The sequence below is a fragment of the Myodes glareolus genome, chromosome 15 (assembly GCF_982192425.1).
Source record: "Myodes glareolus chromosome 15, mMyoGla1.1, whole genome shotgun sequence".
NCBI classification, from domain to species: domain Eukaryota; kingdom Metazoa; phylum Chordata; class Mammalia; order Rodentia; family Cricetidae; genus Myodes; species Myodes glareolus.
In genome coordinates, this window is record NC_142040.1 from 39424401 (window position 1) to 39445506 (window position 21106).

The 21106-nt window shown below is 47.1% G+C and overlaps 1 protein-coding gene across 1 annotated transcript in view; it reads right to left on the minus strand.

Moving 5' to 3' along the window:
* Window positions 1-733: 733 nt before the first annotated feature.
* The window catches only part of Il31ra (interleukin 31 receptor A), a 50096-nt gene continuing 29723 nt past the window's right edge, over window positions 734-21106 (minus strand). The window contains exons 10-16 of the mRNA XM_087896886.1: window positions 15697-15882; window positions 14121-14222; window positions 12815-12961; window positions 11288-11428; window positions 8524-8617; window positions 6956-7037; window positions 734-6104 (exon numbers count right to left, since the gene is read on the minus strand). Of these exons, the coding sequence (XP_087753012.1) occupies window positions 5637-6104; window positions 6956-7037; window positions 8524-8617; window positions 11288-11428; window positions 12815-12961; window positions 14121-14222; window positions 15697-15882 (1220 nt within the window). The 3' untranslated portion in view covers window positions 734-5636. The remainder of the gene's footprint in view (window positions 6105-6955; window positions 7038-8523; window positions 8618-11287; window positions 11429-12814; window positions 12962-14120; window positions 14223-15696; window positions 15883-21106) is intronic.

Sequence of the window (21106 nt, forward strand, 5' to 3'; positions counted from 1 at the left end):
GGGCCCTGGCAGAGGAGGGCACGTTCTAGGAGCTAGGAAGGGTTAGCATGCTTCTCCGGATCGTGGAACAGCTTTGACGTGGGCCCAAAGAGACCCGGTTGGACTTCCAACCGATACAACTCTAAAATAACTATGTTTGCTTAATTAAATTGATGATGATGATGATGATGATGATGATGTACAACAGTAAGGACGGGGCTCAACAGACAGGAGACTTCGTGGAAGATGGGATTCCTGGGAGGAGGGACAGAGATGTGACGACCTGGAGTCCTGGTCACCTGGGGTTCATCCCTCCACCGCCACACGCCCTGATCTCTGTTCACTGTGGGCTGCCCTTGCCCTCTGCAATCACGACTGTCTTTCTGTGTAGACAAGACTGGCTTCAAACTTGCAGCAATCCTCCTGCTGCTGCCTCCCGCTCTGCACCATCACACCTGGCCAGGTTAATGGATTGCAGAATGAAGTAGGTGAAGCCTTACAAGTACAGAAAATTACGAAGGCGGTCTTATGGCTTTATTATGCGGATGGTCAAATATAAACGTGTTGACAAGGAAGTGCCTAGAATGCTCCCCCCCCCCCCCGGAGCAGTCTGCATGCCTTCCTCCCCACTCTGCCACTCGGCGTCACAGAGTCATACATTACCCAGACACACAATAAATCTGTGGAGAAGCAGACATGCCCAACCTCCAGGGACGCAGAATGATTTCTGCTGCAATCATCGGACTCTGTGACCTTTCTGGTTTCCGTACTTTTATTTTCGTTTCAAATTTGGGCCTCAAGACAGTTCTCTCCCATCTTACCCCATTCACAACAGTTGAGAAAGACAGAAGACCCCATGTCTGCGAGTGAAGTTGGCAGTGTATGTATCCCACCTTCTCTGAAGAGCCCTGGAAGCCCTGCTGACTCAGTTTTCGTCCCTTCCTGAGTCCTTCCTCTAGATCCTTCGTGGCAGCTCAGGGCAGGTCCCTGGCCCAGGACTCTGCACACGGAACTCGATACAGAGGGGCGGTTGTGACCTCTGGGCTCCTGCACCACGGTCGGCGCTGTTTGTGCTGTGTAAAACTCTCCGCTGACCCCAGTGTGCAGAGGAGACCTGTGGTGTCCTCTCTAGGCTCCATTCTCCCAGACCCCCACAGTAAGGGGGCAAGACACCAACACCACATGACTGATTATGGACAGGCCTTATTGTTATGGCTTAGATAAAACACTGCAGCTCTCCAAGGGGTACAGCGGTATATCTCAAGGGCCAGCAGGTCCCAGGCAGGGAGCCACGCAGTGAGTGAGAGACAGAGGCGGATAGGCACACCATGCAGAGAAAGTGGGTATTTATTTAGTGGGTTATGGAGGGAAAGGGGAAATGGGGGAAGGGAAAAAGGGGGAAGAGCAAAGAGAGGCAGAGAGAGAAAGAGAAACGGGAGGCGGAGTGGAGGAGGAGAGGAAAAGAGAAGCTACCTCTTTGGGAAAGAGATGCAGAAGAAGGAACTCAAGCTGGATGGATAGAAGATCCGCTTGCCTGGGGGGGGGTGGGGAAGGGAATGGGCGGGGCTTGTCTCTTAAAGAGACAGGACAGACCACTACACTTATCATAGTTAACGTTCTCAAAAAACAATTAACAAAAGCAAAATCAAGCTCACAGCAGTGAAAGAGCAGGCTGTCAATGGAAAAGTACCAACTACCCCTCAGGCATCTCCGGTAACACCAAAAAATCACTGTAGCCTTAAGAGGTCATATCAGGCAAGATGTGATCATAAAACCTTCAGCAAATTCGACTTTGTAAACAGCTCCAAGTAGACAGGACAAAAGTAAGAAAAGCTACCCTGAACAAAGATGTTTATCGTAGTCACTCTCTGTACTAAAAAGATGTTCAGCACAACTGTGTTGACTAAGGACTGTCTCACAAGCCACAGCGTGCAAACACATGGACGTTTAGGGCGGCTATTCTAGGCAGTCCACCTCAGCATTGCTGGCATCTAGAGACCACTTCCTTAGCCATGAGGATGAGGCTGGCCGTGCCCTGTAGGCGAGCGTTCAGCCCTGCTGGCAGCTGTCCACTAGATGCCAGTAGCACCCATCCCTGCCATGACAGTCAAAGCATCTCCAGGCATGGCTCCTCTGACATTGTAGGTGGGAGGGCAAACTCACCCTGATTGAGAACAACCAGTACAAACAAAAAACAGATGCGAGCTTGGTAGAAGATAGGAAGTGATAAGGGCTGGGGGCCACAGTGTGTGCCTTTCTATAGGAGGCAGGTACTCAACTAGAAAATCAGAAAGATATCCTTATTTTGTTGTGGGATGTGTGCCTACATATGTGTATGATGTATGTCCATGTGTGTGCAGGTATGTGTGTCCATGCATGTGCCTAGAGGTCAGAGAGAGAGGCTAGGTGTCCTCCTTCATCATTCTCTGTCTTCTTCCCTTGAGACATGGTCTGCCACTGAATGAGGAGCCAGGCTGGAGGCTAGCACACCCCCAGGAACCCTCCTGTCTCCACCCTGCAGCCCTGAGGTTATCAACATGTATGGTGACACCCAGATTTTTATGTGGGTCCTGGGGATTTGCACTCAGGTACAAACACTCTTACCGGCTAAGCCGCCTCTCAGTCCCCTGCTTTTCTTTTCCTTTTCATTTTTAATTTAGCAGCTGGTTCAGAGTTAATGGTATCTGAGCCTTACACAGGAGCAGATGTCCCCAGAGCTTCGGCAGAGGGCCAAATGGGAAACACCACAGGCTCTGCCGTCCGAAGTCTCTGCCAGTTACTGAAGTTGCTTTTGGGCAGAAAGGGGAGCAGCCACAGATAATAGGTAAATGAGGCATGGTTAGCCCCTCCTCCATTAAGCTTCATTTGCAAGCCCTGAAATTTTAATTTCAGGTTAGAACGTTAGGCATTTCCTTTGGATGGTTTGCTCAGGTAATCTCAGGTAAGTTTGTGGTTCTTCCTGCAACCGGGTGTTGTTTCAGGGTAAACAACTGAGACTCAGGCCTCCATTAAACTTGTTATGGTTGAGTCCTACTCTGGCAGGTGATAATGGTTAGAAGTAAAGAACTTCCTTTGGGTGATCTGTTTCTATTTAGCTTATCAAGGCTGGCTCCTACATTGGTTGGCTCATCCTTTTTCTTTGACAGTAAAGAGATGTCTTTATCCATGAGGGCAACTTTATCCATGAGGGCAACCCCCTGGATGCTAAGAGTGGACGCCTGTGGTGACTTACTGGATTCAGGAGAGGAATCCATCATGGCCTCTGAGCCTGCATCCTGTGATTCCACCTGGAGAACGCAGTGTGATTAGAAAACCAACTGTCCCTAGACCTGGCTCTGCTGGGACCATCCCAAAGCCCACCTGGGACAACACAAGGCCTTCATCAATCCTACCCATCAAAGGCAACAAAAGTAAATCTGGGATGTGGCACAGGGAAGCCGAGAGGGAGAGAAAGAACTGAAAAGAAGTGGAGAGAGCCCCTGGAAAGAGTGGAAGGCAGACCGAAGGCAAACCCGGAAGGCTGAAATAAAACAGAAGGGGGCAGGACAGCTGGTGCAAAAGGCAGCCCAGGATGCCGCTGGCATTTGTGATGCCAGGGTAGCAGAGGTAGGTAGAGGGCAGTGTGTGTGTGTGTGTGTGTGTGTGTGTGTGTTCTCTCCACCTCTCTTTTTCTCTCTCCCCACTGTTCATGGGATTTAGATTCAAAAGCATCATCATGCCTTTTTCCCGTGACCTCTTTGAGACTCTGCCAGCTCCACTAACCTCCCACGATCCCCCAGCAAGAGGCTGAAGGGTCGAAGAGAAGAGGTATGGGAGTGCCCTTTTTTTATCCCTCCCCAGGTCAAGCTGGAAGGCTGAGTTGAGCCTCCCCAGTCAGGGATTCCTGGGAGAGGCTCTGAGGAGCTGTGCTGAGCTACACAGCAGGAAGAGAACCAGTTTAGGTTTAGGGCAGCCTAGGATCAAATGGCCCTTTGGTTAAATCACTTCCCAGGCTTGAGAGCAAGACAAGGGAGAGGGGGGTGATCTCCAGAGTGAGAGTCGGGTCCCCTCAGGTCCCTCCCTGCTTCCCTGATCTATAAACTTTCACTAGGGACTAAGAGCGGGGCTGGGAAAGACTGCAGCCACTGAGACATGTTTTTTAAATGGTCTATGGAGGGAGGGAGGGAGGCTTCAGGAAGCAGCCTCAACTTCCTGTGCCCACAGTAAGATTGCAGCCAAGTGACTTAAGGCCCAAAAGGACAAATGCGTGAGTCCACTGATCAAACCATGTCTGGACAAACAAATTACTCTAGAAGACTTGGAGCGCAGCCCTGCAGATGCCAGCCTCTCGAACACCCTCATAATCCGTCCCAGGGAGGACCAGGGAGGTCAAGTCTTGACAGGAACATTGGTCTGTCGTTATCTCGAAATGTCAGGGTCTTGGGCTGGAGATGAATTCTACTGAGAGGAAAGGAAAGTGATGCATTTGCACACCTGAATGTTGGCTTATGAAATGTATGTCTGTAACCCAAGCACCGCCTACTCAAACACTGCTAGAGGAAAGTACCAGCAGGCTTCCTGGCTGCACAGCCCTCTGCACCTCCTGCCACTCAGCCACTGCCCCGCCCACATGATCTCATCAGGTTCCTGGGGACCTGGCCCACCACTGTGCACAGCTGCACAGTTCCCCAATCCCAAGCAAATAAACCCCTGACTCCCTCTGGTCCCTAGCTCTGTGCGTGGCTATAGCAAAGGGGCAGAGGTCTCAGGATACGGCAGTAAAGTTGCTGAGTACAGTGTGCTCCCAGGCCCTGACTGTATGTGGCTGGGAGAGACCTTTTCCGGGCTGCTCAGTAAGCATTCCTGGGCTCCACGCCAGCGTGAGGGGCAGTGTCTCTGAACAAAAGCCACTGCAATGTTTGGTGCCTGCTACTACCAGATATAACGCAAGCCAGAAGACCACTGTGAGCTGAGAAAAGGCCAACAGCACAGGCATACCTGCTACCTAGCCCACGGTCCAGGCCAGTGTCTTTCTGGAGTGTCTCCCATTTCCTGACTTACCAGCAGTCTGTGTAATAAACTTGGGGCGGATGGGATGTGGTGAGTACTTGCCTAACATAAACAAGACCCTGCTGGGTTCAACCCCGAGTGTTGCAAAAAAATAAAAAACTAAATATAAATCGGTGATGGAGAGTCCCGAGAAGGGCATTGAGGAAGACCCTTGACGTGAAGCTGAGGAGCCTGGCAAACCATTAGGAAGCCGCTCCACTTCCTGGCCTCTGCACCAAAAAGAGAAATCTTGTTCAGGGACAGGGTGAGGAAGGGTAGTGATCAGGTTCCCACAGGAATCGAGTGCCAACCAAACAACTGTCCTGGAGCCCTGAGGGCAGCTTCAGCAATGGCTGGGTAACTTGGTCCTTTAGGTTTCGAAACTGGGTCATTCTCTCCAAGTCATTGTCTCAAAGGGGCTGGGTGAGAGTACTCGGAAGAAAGTGACTTGCTTTTCCTTATGAAGCATTTTCTTCTTCCTAGAACAAGTTGACATCTGCGTCACCATGTTCCAAGAAACTTAGCAGCAAAATGAATGGGGAGGGGCCAAAGAAGGCTTCTGGAAATCTCGGTATCTTTGCTAGGGAAGAGACCCACGCAGTCTGCGAGGGCTCAGTCCACAGCGGTGCTTAGATTTCTCTCTTGGTGTGCCCTGGGATATTTCCATGCACTAAAAACTCCCTGGTGGTCACTGAATTTTTCAGATACGGATTCGGAGGTCGCTCCTCACTGAGAGGCTCTGGTTCTGGACTCTGACCAGAAGACAGAAGTTGCTCATTGAATTCTGTGTATGTCTCTTCTGTCATTCCCGAACACTGGTCATGGGTGTCTCCAGGAATAACCCTGGTTGCAGGGGGCTCTTTAAAGCTTTCCCCCGGGGGACAGTCAGGCCTAGACGGAGAAGTCACGTACTCATTCGCCTCTCCTCCCAGAATGCTCTCCTGACCTTTCCGAGCTTCCTCTGTGGAAAGGACTTCCAGAAAGTTTCCAAAGTTTACCACCAACTTGTCAATGAGGTCAGGGGGGACAGAGCATGGTTTTAGGATCCTGTCTTCTGTGTTCCCAGGGTTGTCAGACTCCTTCGGACTGGACTTCCTCTACAAAAAGAAAAGGGTTCAGACAGCCCGGGAGTCATGTGAGGAGTACAAATGACAGAGATGAATCATTAGATTTGGGACACAGACTCCCTGCCCCATGTACAGCCCCCCACATCTTTCACTGGTCCAGATGGTGACCAGCCACTTCCTCAGGAGCTTGTCAGCAGTGCTCCTTCCTGAGGAGCAGCACCCCAGGGCCCACACTCCTTCTAGAGAGCTCAAGTCTGTCTTCCACAGCATATCTGCAAAGCTCCAGGTGAGATGGGAACCCTTAGGGGAAAATCGTAAAGGTAGACACCACCAGGAAATCTAAGGCCACCTCACAACAGGGCAGGGCTCTGCCATCTTTGTCTCCTGCTGCCCCATGCCTGGCAGGCAGTTAAGAATTAACCAGTACATGCTGGAGAGGCCCGACCTGCACACTCTGCAAAGTACATTTCATTAACTTAATAAACAGGAGAGCAGAGAGGCCAACATATAACACAAGAAAAGGAGGGAACAGAAACAGTTCATTACAAAAATGCCCCTTTAAAAAAAATAAATTCTAAGTTGAAAAAAAAAAGACTAACATTTTAAATTCTTACATCAAGGAAAACCTATGAAAGGACATTCAATAATAAGGATTTAAGAGCTATAGTTCACTGGGCTGATTACTCTTAAGGGGGAAATAATAACTTAGGTATTTAGCGGGAAGGCTGATTCCAGCCGCCCTTTCAGTTGCTTCCTGGGTCTCTCAAACTTCAGTTTTTTCTCAATGAACCCTGAGGAAAGCCTCTCCCCAGCCCATCCACCTGCTCCACCTCCCCCAGCCAGCCTACATAGTTTTCTAGACAAAACCCAGCAACACGTACCTTGAAATCATCTCCGATCCATGCGGCTAAACTACTTTCAGCAGGGTTGGGAACGTCAGGACAACACAGATGAGTCAACCGGCTATTGAAAGATGAGATTTCAAAGGAGGTAAGCTCGAGGTGTGGTCCATGTGTAGTGTGTGGCTGAGCTAAGGGCAAGGCTTACTAACGGCAACTGTGTGACTCCCTGTTCAAGAAGAGCACTGTTATTTGAATTAGAATGTCCCCCACAGGCTCATCTGTTTGAATACCCGGACCCCAGTTGGTCGAACTGTTTGACCTTGTAAGAGGAGGTGTGTCACTGGGGGCAGGCCTTGAGGTTTCAGAAGCCCACCCATCTCGGTCTCATATGGCTGTCTCGAGATGTGAGCACTCAGATCCTGCCCCAGAGCCCATTCAGCCTCCTGCCACGCTCCCTACTATAACCATCATGGACTCTAACCCTCTGAAACTGGAAGTCTCAAATAAAAAGTTTCTAAGCTGCCTTGATACAGTGTCTTATCATAGCAATAGAAAATGAAAGACAGAAAGTAACTGCAGAGCTCCCTATTCAATAAGTGTAAGCTTCCACACTCTAGCCTGACAGGAAATAGGAAGCAGTTGTCTATGGGATACTACAAAAGGAGACACATGCTTCCCCCATGTAATTATGTCCTTACATTCCTTTCTCCATCCCCCCTGCATCCCTACCCCTGTCCTGATAATGGGTACTGAATTACAGCCACTCTTGGCAAATACATTCTTGGGAGCAGTTAGTATACTAACCACCCACACTTCTACATAGTGGTCCCAAAGGATGTTCGCAACTTCAGCACCAGCATCACCAACTAATCAAAATCCAGATTCCTAGTCTTATCCCATAACTCTGAGTCAGATGCCCTTGGGGGCAGGACCTGATTTTGGCATGTACCAAGATTAAAGATGGTTACTCAAGAGCATGGTGTGCAAAAACCTGTGCTGTGCCTTGGCCGCACCATACTGTTGGCAGTTGACGGTGACATGAGTGTAATCACGCATGAATCACAGCTGCTGGGCAGAGCAAGCTCACAGAGGCCAATGCAGAGCGCTCTACCAAGCAGAAACGCTGGGGCAGCATAAGGCTCACTGCAAGGAGTAAGACAAGATGCGAAAGACAAACATTTCCCCCACACTGGCAACAGCAGGCAGGATAAATGTGCCTGCAGCCAGCCCTCCACCTCTGCGCCACAAAGACCAGATCTGTGTTCCCACCGTTCTGGCTAACACCCTGATTCCAGGGATCGGTCTCTCCACACTAGCCTCAGGTGATAGACAGACGCTGAAAGAAAGAGCCTATGGGGCAGCTGGTCCCCCTTGGCCTCAAGGAATCTAGACTTGGTGTACAGACCTGTACAAATACGTCTTCTTGTTTGTTAGAGTTCTGATGAGTCTGAGGGAGTGGCCTTTAATCATTTCCACCAAGATGAACCAAAGGAATGAATGAATGCCACCCCCTCAGGAAGGAACGCCCTCTGATACCAGGGCCACGGCGCCTTCCACCGCTTTCTGCTGCTCATTTTAAAGATAATCACTGTCAATTAGAAACTCACTTTGGCTTTTTGAGACCAGACGTCACCGTGAAGATGCTAAGGAAAAGAAGGCCTCCTCCAACCAGAGATGTCAGGAGGATAATTTCAAAGACACCTTTGCAACAAAGAGAACAAAATACCATCGTCAATATAGTTCCCGATTCATTGACAAAAATCAAATAATAACTTTTTCTTTTAGCCTCAGTAGCATTTCTCATTAATTTTCTTCTACTTGAATTCAATTTCTTTCTATTAAAACCATTGGAATTTTGGTTCCCCATCCAGCTGTCTTTCCTCCATGTGATATGATAGATATTGATAATTTTTCTTTCGTATTAGTATATATCACTTATACAGAATAATGGGCTTCGTTATGACATCGTCAAATATTAGACATTATATACTGATAGATGTATTCACCAGGGTCATCTTCCAACTTCATTCATTCAGTCAGGACTTACTGAGCATAACTATTGGCCAGACATCATTCTGAGAAATAAAACAAATAAGAAAGCAAAAAAAATACCAGATCCTTACTCACTGGTTCTTATACACTGGGGTAGAAAGACGCACACAGTAAAACTCTGACACTTACTCTAACTATTGATTTGCCTGGACTGAGGGATGCCTACTAAACAGTAAAAACATGCTTTGTGTCTCTGTGAGGGTGTGTTCAGAGGACTGACCCTGGAGAGCAACTTAGGGGAAGACCCACCATGAATGTCAACAGTACCAGCATTCAGGGACCCAGATAGGATAAAAGTGGAAAAAGAGAAAGCCAGTCAGCAAGCACAAGTTCCCTTCTTCCTGAGCGTGAATGCTGATTGCTAGGGCCATTACCCATGGATTTCAGACTTCAGCTTAGCCAGTGTATGGACATGAACTCACGCTAGCAACTCTCCAGAGAGCTTCCAAGCCTCCAGCTTTAGACAGGGACTGTATCATTAACTCAACTCTCATTCTAAAGATTCTAACTTCTAAGACTGAGCAGCTCCCAGGGTCTCTGTTTTGGCAGCACGCTGGTGGCCACTGTTGGAAAGCCTTGACTCCAGTTACCTAAGTCATATCAGTTTTGTTCTTTTAGAGAGTCTAAAACAGAGTAACCAAGTAGAGTAACGAGGGTAAAGTGGAGGGAGGTTAACAACTTAATTTTGCATTTATGTATGTACTATTTATTTAATTTTTTTAGATAGAGTTTATCTCATTGTGTAGCCCAAACTGGCCTGAACTCACCATGTAGACTGATCTAACCTTATACTTCCTGTCTTCCTGCCCCTACCTCTTGTGCCCTGAGGCTGGCTTACGGCACCATGCCTGGTTACGAGAAAGAGCTGCCCTGCACCATTGCAGAGAAAAGCACTCCAGGAGATGCACAAGCCTTGGAGAAGGAGCAAGTGAGAGAAACAGAGGCAGGGAGTGAAAGGAAATGAGGCAAGGGGCGGGCAGTGACTGGTGGGTTTTCTGCAGGGAATCTAGAACTTGAACCTGTGACCGCTGTGTCTGAGTGTCTTATAGAGGGCTGAGAGACGGTTAGGAACACTAGCTGCTCTTGTAGAGGACCTAGCTCTCAACACCCACATGGCCACTCACAACTGCCTGTAACTGTAACTCCAGTTCCAGGCGATGTGAACCCTCTTCTGTATGTGGTCCACGTAAGTTCACTCAGCTACACACATTTTCAAAAGAAAAAAAAAAAAAAGGCGGGGTGAACGGAAGTAGAGTGGTCTGTAATCTAAGCTACAAACCAAAGAGGGAAATCCTAGGCTCCGACGCAGGATCTTAATTTCAGTTTGATCCTGAGAGAAAATACCATGAGCTGCCACAGCTTGTATCCCTTGCTCTGAAAATACAGCATGATTTGTTTTTAAAGAATTTTTCAAAGGCAGCACCAAAGAGAATTCCAAGATGACATTGCTAGTCCACGGAGGAGAGCATGCTTTCTGTGTAAAGGCACACGCCCTGCTCGCAGTTTCCAGAGGCACAGCCCACTGTATTCTTTTGGTGTATGAATCACAAAAGGATTTTGAGATGTACGAGAAGACCTTTTTATTTTTTTTTTTTTTTGGCTTATCCTACTTATTGCAAAACTTAACAATGCCGCTCATGTTTTATTTTTCTGGTTTTTTGAAACAGGGTCCTTCGGTGTAACCCCAGCTATCCTGGGATGCACTCTGTAGACCAGGCTTTTCCCTTCTTCTTCCTTCATCTAGTACATATCCACCGCCTTCCTACTAAATATCTTCCTTAGCCAACCTCCACATGAAACTACTATATTTTACATTATTTGCTAATCTATCAAGGTCTTGCTCTCCGTGCTTTCAATGTAAAATGTAAGCTGAACACACACACACCTATTTTTGCTCAAAAACCCCACAGATGGCGACATTGAGTCTCTTCCTGTTCACCTGTCACCTCTGACTGGCCAGTTTTTTTCTTCCAAGGTTCTGTTGCACAACCCCTGACATTTAGAATCTAGCGAGTGTGAGGTAGGATGACAGCCTGCCGTGGAACTACTCATGGCTGAGGCTGAAGTTGATTGCTGCCCCGAAGGTTTTTGGGGGGCTGCCTATCAGGAAGGAGGAACAAAGTGAGCAGTCTGTCTTACTCAGCCCTCAGTGGGCCTACTCCCCTGCAGCTCCTGAGTGTTCATCTTTCAGGGAGGTGACTGACCCAGAGAGAGCGTAAGGCTTCGCACTCTGCTGCATTCTGGGGCTTCCTGGCTCTTGACAAATGGCATCTCCAACCCAATGGAAACTCCACGAGGAGGCCTGAAGCTGGTACTCACTGATTGACGAGGTCCTGAAGTTTATTGTTTTCCCGTTGGTCCCCCCAGCTCCAGTGCTGGCCACAACCCATACGGTATAAGAGGTCCTTCGTGTCAAAGACTCCAGGTTGTACTGCAGGACTTGTGAGTTAACTGTCTTGGCTGAAGGGAGAAACAGAAGCTGAACAGTTCAGCAAAACAAACTGAAGGTATGCATTAGCGCTGACCCTCAAAGCCCTGGCCTGCAATTCTAGCCAACCCTCTTTCAACTTTTGCTTAATTCAAGTCCATCGAGATGGACCAAAGACCTAAATATAAGAGTCCTAATATAAATAAGACCTAAGTATAAAACTCTTCAAAAGCCAAGATAAATAAATCACAACTTTGAATTGTGAATGGTTTTTAAAACTATGATACCGAAAGCATGAGCAACTACATAAAACAATAGTAATCTGAACTTCATTAAAAATTAAAATGCTTTTTCCATCACAAGACAGTATAAGACTGAAATAACTATCTACAAAATGAAGAAAATATTTGTAAGCTATATATTTGATAAGGAGCTTGTACCCACGATATAAAGAACTCATAACTCAAAACCACAAAGACAACCCGATGTTAAAATGGGTGAATAAGAGGATATTTCTCTGAAGAAAGTGGACAAGTGGCCAATGACTACACAGAGGGCTGCTCCATATCTTTAGTGACTAGAAAAAAATAGTTTCTAAATGAGATACCTGAGAAACCACGTGCTATAAGATTTATTTATTTTATTTTGCATTGAACTCAGAGCCTCGTGCATGCTAAGTGAGTGCTTGGACTCTGAGCTGCCCCCTCAGCCCCGATTATTTCTTTGAAATAATCGGAACAGACAATCAATAGACACAGTCTGGTAGTTTCCAGAGGCTCTGGGGGAAGGGGAATGGGGAGCCACTGATTAAAGAATACAGAGCTCTCATATGGAGAGGAAACAGGGAAAGGCGATGGCTACACAATACCATAAATGTTCTTAAGATCTAAAAATGTTTAGTGCTAATTTTTACATTGTGCATACCCTACCATAACAAAATCAAATTTAACCTAAATGAGAATCCAAATATAGCCTAGCGCTTACGGTGCCAGGAGATACTGTGGACTTAAAATGAAATACCCAGGTAGTGGTCAATGGAGCTCTGCAGCTAGGCAGTGCCACCAGACAAAGTCTGTCCCCGCATATGAACCCACTCCTTAAGCTGGGCAGATCCTGCTAGGAATAATGGTCACCGGAGTCTGAGGGGGTGGGTCAAACCATTCCGTGACCGAGCAGGAGAAATCACTTCAGCGCCCCCTCCCACCATTCCTCTTTAGGACGCTTGCCTACATTCTCCTTTAAACTCTTTCAACTATTTCATGAGGTGGTGCTCTTGACTCTACATTCAGAGAGGTACGAAGAGGCTAGGTATTTGTGTAAGGTACAGATCATGCCCTGGAAGTCACCCCTGTGTCAGGTCTAGTCACATCATCTGGGGAGGGGGACCGATTGAGTTTGCTCAACTTGAGCACACTTACAGAATTCTTTTTCACCTTCAGCTTGGCAAAATATGGTGTAGTTATTGATAAATCCCATTCGTTCACTCTTGGGAATCTCTTCCCACACGACTGTGGCTGTCTTCAGACCGATGTTCTCCACCCTGGTCCTAGGACCTTCTAATGGAGCTTCAGATGACAGGAGATAAAAAAAAAAAAAACCAAAAAAACGAAGGTTGAATCCCACCCAGGAAGATCCACCCCTACCCCAGAGTTGCTACCATTGTTCAAGTAAGACCTGAAATGCTTGGGGTGGAATAAGGCGACTGAAAGGGGGAACCAATGCATCAACTTGTTTGTACAGGCTGTTTTGTTTTCAGTCAGGCCTATTATGTAAGACAACAAGGAATTTCAAAGCCCCAAGAAAATGTGCTTTCTTATGGGTCCCCCATTCCAATGATCACCCAGCTTTCATTTCTATATGTAAAGCATAGCTATGACCTCCCTGGCCAACCCTTATACACCAGGAGACAGTTTCCAGCGTTGAAGCTAGAAGATGCTAACTTTCAAACAGATGAAATACAGTCCGAGTAACGTGCAGGAAAGCCCAAGTTCATTGTTTCTTAAAAGTCATCCTGGAGGCTGCAAGATAGCAGCACAGTTGCTAAAGCGTTTGCCATGTAAGCATGAGGTCCATGTAAAAAGCTGGCCATGGTGACCTAGCTTGTAATATCGAAGCTGAAGAGATAGAGACAGGCAGATCTCTGGGCATTGCTGGTGAGCCAGCCTAGACTAATGGGGAAGCCCTGGGTCCCAGCAGGACAGTCTCAAAAAATCAAGAAGGTGGATGGCTCCTGAGGAAGGCAAGTGAGATTTGACATCTGGCCTCTACACATGTGCACCAAAACACACACGGCCAGCATGCACACACTCACAGAGAATCACTTTGAACATGCACACACAGAGAGAACCACTTTGAACATGCACACACACAGAGAACCACTTTGAACGTGTATCTGATGACCTTGATGGGCTTCCTGGATTGATCTTAATTAACGTTAACTTTGGCTCCAGCGCTAGTTGCTGCTGTGTTTTACCGTCAGGCAAGGAGTTTCGCCTCTGGGAACCTCGCTTTCCCCTTTGTAAAGTGGGAAGTGACCGGCTTTGTTGAACTCTTTATTTATACCTGCCCGCCTTTGAAATCTAGTGACTCTGTAACTGGGCCCAGGTGTGTCAAACACACACATCTGAAAGGGAAGATTAAGCTGTGGTAGAAATGATGACCTGATGACAACCCAGCATCTGAATTCACGAAAGTGGGCCCCCGCCAAGGTTGAGCTACACGTACCTCCTTCTTTGGCGTAAGCCTGGATGGTATATGGCTGGCCCACTTCTTGTCCCAGCACTGGATACACTGATATATTATAGCACAAGAAAGGCTGTAATTTATCTTGAGGTAAGAGGGGGAGGGAGAGGGAGAGAAAAAACTGCATAAGTACACATAATGGCAGAATGGAGGAAACGAAGGACTGATGCCCTGCAGAAGACACTCTGTTTCTAGGCAAGATGGTCTCTACCATCTCTTCTTGTTCTAAAATGTTCTAACTCCCAGAACTAAAGTGAAGACAGTTCTAGTAATAAAATTTACAGCCCCGTCATGAACAGGGAGAGAAGCCAGTCCTTCCCCCTCCATTGCTGATTGTATCATATGATTCGGGCACATGCTGAATAAAATTTAACCCTTCTGACAACAGTATATACAAAATACCCTGAATTCTAGCTCCTCTATCTGCCTGTGTTTCTTTATATGGCTTTTTGTTTGTTTTTGGAGACAAAGTCTCGTGATAAAGCCCAGGATAGTCCACTCTATCCTCCACTCTATCCAGCCTCCAGAGGACTGGGGCTATAAATACATGCCACCATGCCTGGCTAGCACATTCTTAATATAGATGCCATGAAGTACCTGGAGTGCTGAGACATCCCAGGCAAAGCTAACTTAAGTCTTACACAGGGAATGGACTTTTTTGAAATAAAGTCTATTTACTCTGTCTGTCGCTGAGGAAGGGGCCTAACTCTTAAATGGGCCACTAAGACAGAATGGAGCTTCTGAGGTAGGACAAAGGGTACCCAAAGTCTGGTGTCACCCCAGGATAACTGGGACTCTGCTTAGGTAAAGGTGAAGATTGTGGGTTTTGGGGGCATGGCAGGCACACTACATTGTTGAGCTCACAGCAGCTGTGGTCACTGTGCACATGTTCAAACCAGTCAACATTCCAGCATGAAGCAGGCAGGAGCTCATGAGCCCCACCCCAGCTGAGGCATGATTATGGACAGTTGATGGCGGACAGTGTGGGGGGGGGAGAGTCAGCTCTCTTTAAGCATGTGTACCCCACTCTGCAGTAGGTCAACCACTATCCAGTGGATGGCCACACACCTATGCCGATATGGGCAGCACTAATTAAATTCAGTGGGTCATTAAAAGATAAAAGAAAAAAAGAGGAACAGAAAGTTGGGGGGGTAGGGGAAAAATGGGGAGTGGGTCTGGGTGAAGTCAGAGCGAGGAGTTAGCATAGATACAGGCAAAATGCATTGCGTGTGCACATGAAATTATCAGACTCAATTAAAATATTATTTTAAAAAGACTCCCTTTTCTATGTTAAATTATGATTAGCCCTGACAAGGTGGCTAGTAGACACCATTATTCCCTGAGTCTCTAGTGACATGTATGGAGAAGGTCACGTTTACCTCCCACCTGGGGACAGGCTTCCTGTGCCAGCTTCACCGGGGACACGCTGAGAACCATGACAGTTACTAAACTTCCCCCGTGCTGTCCCTCACACTACAGCTTTAAAGAGAACTCAAAAGCTGGTTTCAATGAAACCGAATCCCGCATCAAGGGAGGCTGCAGGGTCTGTGCCACCTACCTTGCTCAATGGTCCAGTTTGTGACGTGAGACACGGACTCCCAGGAAAGGGCAGAGAACTCCGACTCTGCCGTTTCTGGGAGCCACTCCACCACCCAAGAGTCCACCTCAGGAATTGAGCTCTCCCACTCCACCACCAGCAGAGGCTCAGCAAGGCGGGCCTGCATGTCTCTGATGCACTGGATGGCTGAAGAGAGAGGAAAAAACATATCCACAGCTGCCGCACTCGGCCCAAATGTACCAGCCCCACTGGCAACCCTCATTGCCAGACGGTAAGATCGCCACTGTATCATCTCTTACCAATTTATTCTCAGCCTTTTCCCCTTTCTTTACCAAATTTCTCTGATGATGAAATGACTTCTTAATCTGCTCTTACCCACCCACAAACTAACCGCTTTCCAGAAACAGACCTCTCTAGTGAGCTAGAACCCGAAAGGACTTATGTCCCATTGCCTTCTCTGCCAGTCAAAACCTCTCCCAGCAGGAGTGGAAACCTATTCTCATCTCTAAAAGCTCATGGGTTCCCAAACTGGCTATGGATTTGGGATTCCAATTGCTACTCCTGGACGTAAGCCAGGTAATTTGTCCACTTGAAAAGGTGGCTCTGAGAAAAGTAAGGCTTGAAGATGTGAAGATGAGGCAGGGGCAGATCCTGGGAGAGAAGCACAGAGCCCGGACATCATTGCCCCCTCTTCCACAGGACTCCTGACTCTTCTCCCCTGCCTCCCCCTGCTTCACCCTACTTTCCCTGCCTCCACTTGCCTACCCCTTCCTCCCCCTGCACACATCTCTTATGAGTTGATGAGTATCGTCCAAAACGATATCCCCAGAGCTACAGAAAATGACCTTATGTGAAGATGAGATCCCGTAGATGTGGTGTGGATGGGGGGCCCTGCGTTCAACATAACTGATGTCCTTATGAGAAAGAGATAATTGTGAAGGGCAAGGTCAGGAAGATGGCTCAGTCAGGAAAGTGCTTAAGACACAAGCACGAGGAACTGAATTTGATCTCCAACACCCACATAAAACACTGAGTTCAGTAGACTGGGGAGACAGAGACTGGAGAACCCCTGAAATCACTTGGTTAGCTGGTCTACCTAAGCTGATGACCTCCAGGATCAATGATTGAACCGTGTCTCTTCATTGCTGGGATGACCCAGCAGTAAAGAGAACTTGTTCTTGCAGAAGGCTAGAACTGGGTTCCCAGCACCCACATTGGATGTTCACAAGTACTATCAGATCGGGGGATCCAATGCCTATGGTCTTCCGGGGCAACTACACTCACATGTACACACCCACATACAGACACACACATATACACATGATTAAAAATAATACATCTAGGAGGAGGTGGTGGTGCATGACTTTAACCCCAGCACTTCGGAGCCAGAGGCATGAGCATCTTCTTTGAGGCCAGCTTGCCTACATAACAAGTTTCAAACACACACACACACACACACACACACACACACACACACACAGAGGATCTTAAAAAATAAAGTGGAGAGATTGGGGCTGGAGAGATGGCTCAGTGATTAAGAACAGTAGCTATTCTTCCAGAGGACCTGGGTTCAGTTCCCGGAAGCTCACAACTATACTCAAGTTCCAATGGATCTGATTCCCTCACAAAGACATGCAAGTCAAACACCAATGCATATATTTTTTTTAAAAAAAATTAGAAAATAAAAAATAAAGTGGAGAGCAATTAAAAAAGACAACTGATGTCTGCCTCTGGTCTCCACACATGTATACAAATTAACATGCGCAGAAACACATTCAAGAGAAAAGGAAAGGAAAGGAAGGAAGAGAGGAAGGAAAGAAGGAAGGAAGGAAGGAAGGAAGGAAGGGAAGGAAGGGAAGGAAGGAAGGAAGGAAGGAAGGAAGGAAGGAAGGAAGGAAGGAAGGAAGGAAGGAAGGAAGGAAAAGAAAGAGAAGGAGCAAGGGAGATAGGCGTTATTGGAGCTGCCCCAAGCCGGAGCCTAGGGCCACAAGAAGCATGGAAGGATTAAGGAGGGTCCTCGTCTAGGGACTCTGCCGGGGAACATGGTCCAGTCCACAACTTGCTTTTTATACCTCTAGCCTCCCTAACCAATGTGTTCCCGTTGTTTTAAGCAGCCCAGTTGGCAGTGGGACAATAAGGTAGTGCCTTGACTTAATTAGCCTCCTCCCTGCCTTCCTATGTCTTCCACTTCCTCCTCCGGTCTCCTGGAGGCACTTTGGTAACAAAAGGCTTGTCAAGGAATCCTGCCCTGCAGATGAGTGAGCTCGGCTTTCAAACCTCATACTCTTCCTGCCCACCCATCCTGGAGCTTGGAAAGAGCAGGAGAGCTAGGTCTAACGTGCCAGGTATGAGGCTAGGAGAAGATCACGAGGAGGTTGGAAACGAGTCCAGAAACTATGAGTCAGTCATGCAAGAGGGGTGGCCTGGCCTCATTAAGGAGCACTAAGAGACAAGCTTCTAAATCATCCTACAGAATAAAGACTAATCACTGGCTCCTTCCATTCCTCATCAAGAGGAACCTGCTCCCGTTATAAAACATTCTCAAGAATAAGAGGAAAACAAGATTAGCCCTGAAAGCAGGGGAGAGGTTGGACTGCAAGCATCATTTTATCTTATGACAGATCACCCCGGATCTAGTAAATACCATTCTCAGGACCACTTCCCCTTTGCCGGCTGAGACTCATCACCAGCTCTCCATGATGCCGTCCCCACTGTCCTGCAGGCTAACTCACCACAAGTGGCTTTTCTTTTCCACTTCCTGTACCAGATCACCGCTGCCCGTGACCAAAGACACATAAAAGTCAGGAAGTTCAAGTAGAGGGACCCTGAAGGGTTATCTTTGCCAAGCCTTTATTCTAAAGATGAGAACATGGGGCCCACAGAGGCACATAACCATCTTGGCTCGTACAGCATCTGTGACCAGAATCCCAAAGTCACCTTATGAACACGAATTTTGGCAGTTTAGTTCATGGAGACAGGCTGGAATCGCACTGGGGAAATCGTGCACAAACTGCAAAACTTTCCCGGATCTTTTCATCATGTGGAAGACAGATCTACGGCATCTGCATCATGGGCCATTTCATGGCTGAGACAGCCTGTGTCATCTTATCACAACACCTGACACAGCCTAATACACAGCATGCACTGATCATATTAATGCAGTGATAGTTAAGCATCGAAAATATTATTACCTAACTCTTTCCCAGCTGATTTTATTAAACAAAATCTTGGAGAGTCTTAGTTTTCTGTGATAAATTATGATAAACCCTGAAAGAGCAGCCAGAGGTATAAGGGACGTCATCGTTTCCAGTGTCTCCATTACCATGCACGGATAAAGCCTTTGCCACACATGGGTACTGCACCAAATATCTGCCGCTGTCCGTGGTCACTGATACGGGAAAAGGATGACTTATGCTTTCCTGGTTGTCTAGGACAACATTCTGCAAACTTCCTCTGTAAGAGCCAGGCAGTAAGCGGCTTAGTGTTCACAGCTACATAACACAGCCACCTAGGACACAACTGTTGGACAAAGAAGCCACAGAGTACATGGAAAGATGCATATGGCAATATTTCAAAAACTTCATTTGTGGAAAATAAAAATGTGCCAGGCCAGATTACCAGTACTTTGTCTAGGACCATTATAGGCAATAGTTTCAGTACAAAAATTAAAAAAAAAAAACCTTGGTGAATTTAGCATAACTCTAGTTAAAGTGAATTTTATAGTATTTTTAAGGTGGCAACCCATATCTAACAGAAATTTAATTAACCAGAACTTTCTTAAGAATGATGGTAGTGGGTACGGATATCACCCAGTAGCTCAGTGGTAGACAGCTTCGTTGTATTGCACCCACAGTGCTGGGTTTAACCCCCAGCACTGGAGAGGGAGGGAATGAGACAGAGATAGGGAGACAAGAGAGAATAACAATGAGACCAGAGATGAACTCAACTGGTAGAGTGCTTGAGACCCTGGTTCAATCCTCGGCACAGCATGTACCTGGTTTGGTAATACACTTGGAAGAAGGAACGCGGGAGTCAGAAACTCAAGATCATCCACTGCTTTGTGAGTCTGAGGAAAACTTAGTTACACGAGACCCTGCCTCAAAACGAAGATGGTAGAGATCCACGCGGGGCAACATTACCAGAGAGAATCTCACTCCCTCCTCACAACAGTTTGTGATGTGGCTGTATTATGAAAGCGTTCTAGTTTATGCCCATTCTAAAGAGGTTAGCTAGCTTTTCCGATGGTAATGGTGCTTTGTGGAAGAGCAGAGATTTGAAGCCAGAGCTGCTGGACTCCAAGGACCATCCGCCCATCCCTTGTTCTCTACTGCTTCCCATTACAGAGCCACGGTGGGAACCACCAGTGCCTCTATTTAACAAAGAATACATATTCCAATCACATATCATTTGTTGAAAATATCACTAGACTTCCAAACACTGGAACAAAGATGGTAAGAACCAGCTGGGCATGGTGGTGCAGATCTTTAATCCCACCACTCAGCAGGCAGAGGCTGAGGGATCTCTGAGTTCGCTCTGAGCCTGATCTACGGAGGGAGTTCCAGGATAGCCAGCGCTGTTACACAGAGAAACTCTGTCTCAATACTATTAAACATTGACTCAAAACACAAAATTATGAGTTTCCCAGAATTCTAAAATGAAGACAGAAGAGGGTAAGGTTTAAGAAGAGAAGGGAACGGCAGGCAGAGAAGTCTAGAGCTAGTTGTACAAATGTCTGAGCCAGGCTTGGCTAAACAAACAGAGGAAACAATTAGAACAGTTCTTAGATGTCTATGCCAGCTGCTATGTTGTTTGGCGTGTCAGAAATTATAGTTTTTAAAAAAGAAACAAACAAACAAAACCTGGCAAATGAACAGACAAAACCCTGTCTTCTGGGTCTACTCTCAAGAGTAGCGGGACAACACAAATTGGACTCATGGGGGGAGGGAGAAACAGAAGAAGGAAACTCTAATGGGGAGGGAGAGATGAGGAGGCTGGGGGGAGAGGGTGGATCTAGCAGGAGGTAGGAGAAGATGAATGTGACCAAAATACATCATATGACATTCTCAAGAATTAATAAAAATATTATTTTAAAAGATTTACTGCCCTCATGGGGTATGCATTCTCTTGAAAAAGAAAATGTTAGGAGGAAGGGAGGGAGAGAGGGAGGGAGGGAGAGAGAGAGAGAGAGAGAGAGAGAGAGAGAGAGAGAGAGAGAGAGAGAGAGATTGTACTAAGTTTGACTGAGGAAGTAGAAACCTGAGGAGGAGGGCAAGTTTGAAATACAAATCCCAAAGTGAGGAGGCTGAGGAGAAAGCTCAGTAGGTGTTCTCTGTACAAGCACGAGGGGCTGGGTTTGGGTCCCGAGTACCCACTTAAAAGCCAGGCATGGCAGAGCATGTCTGCAGTCACA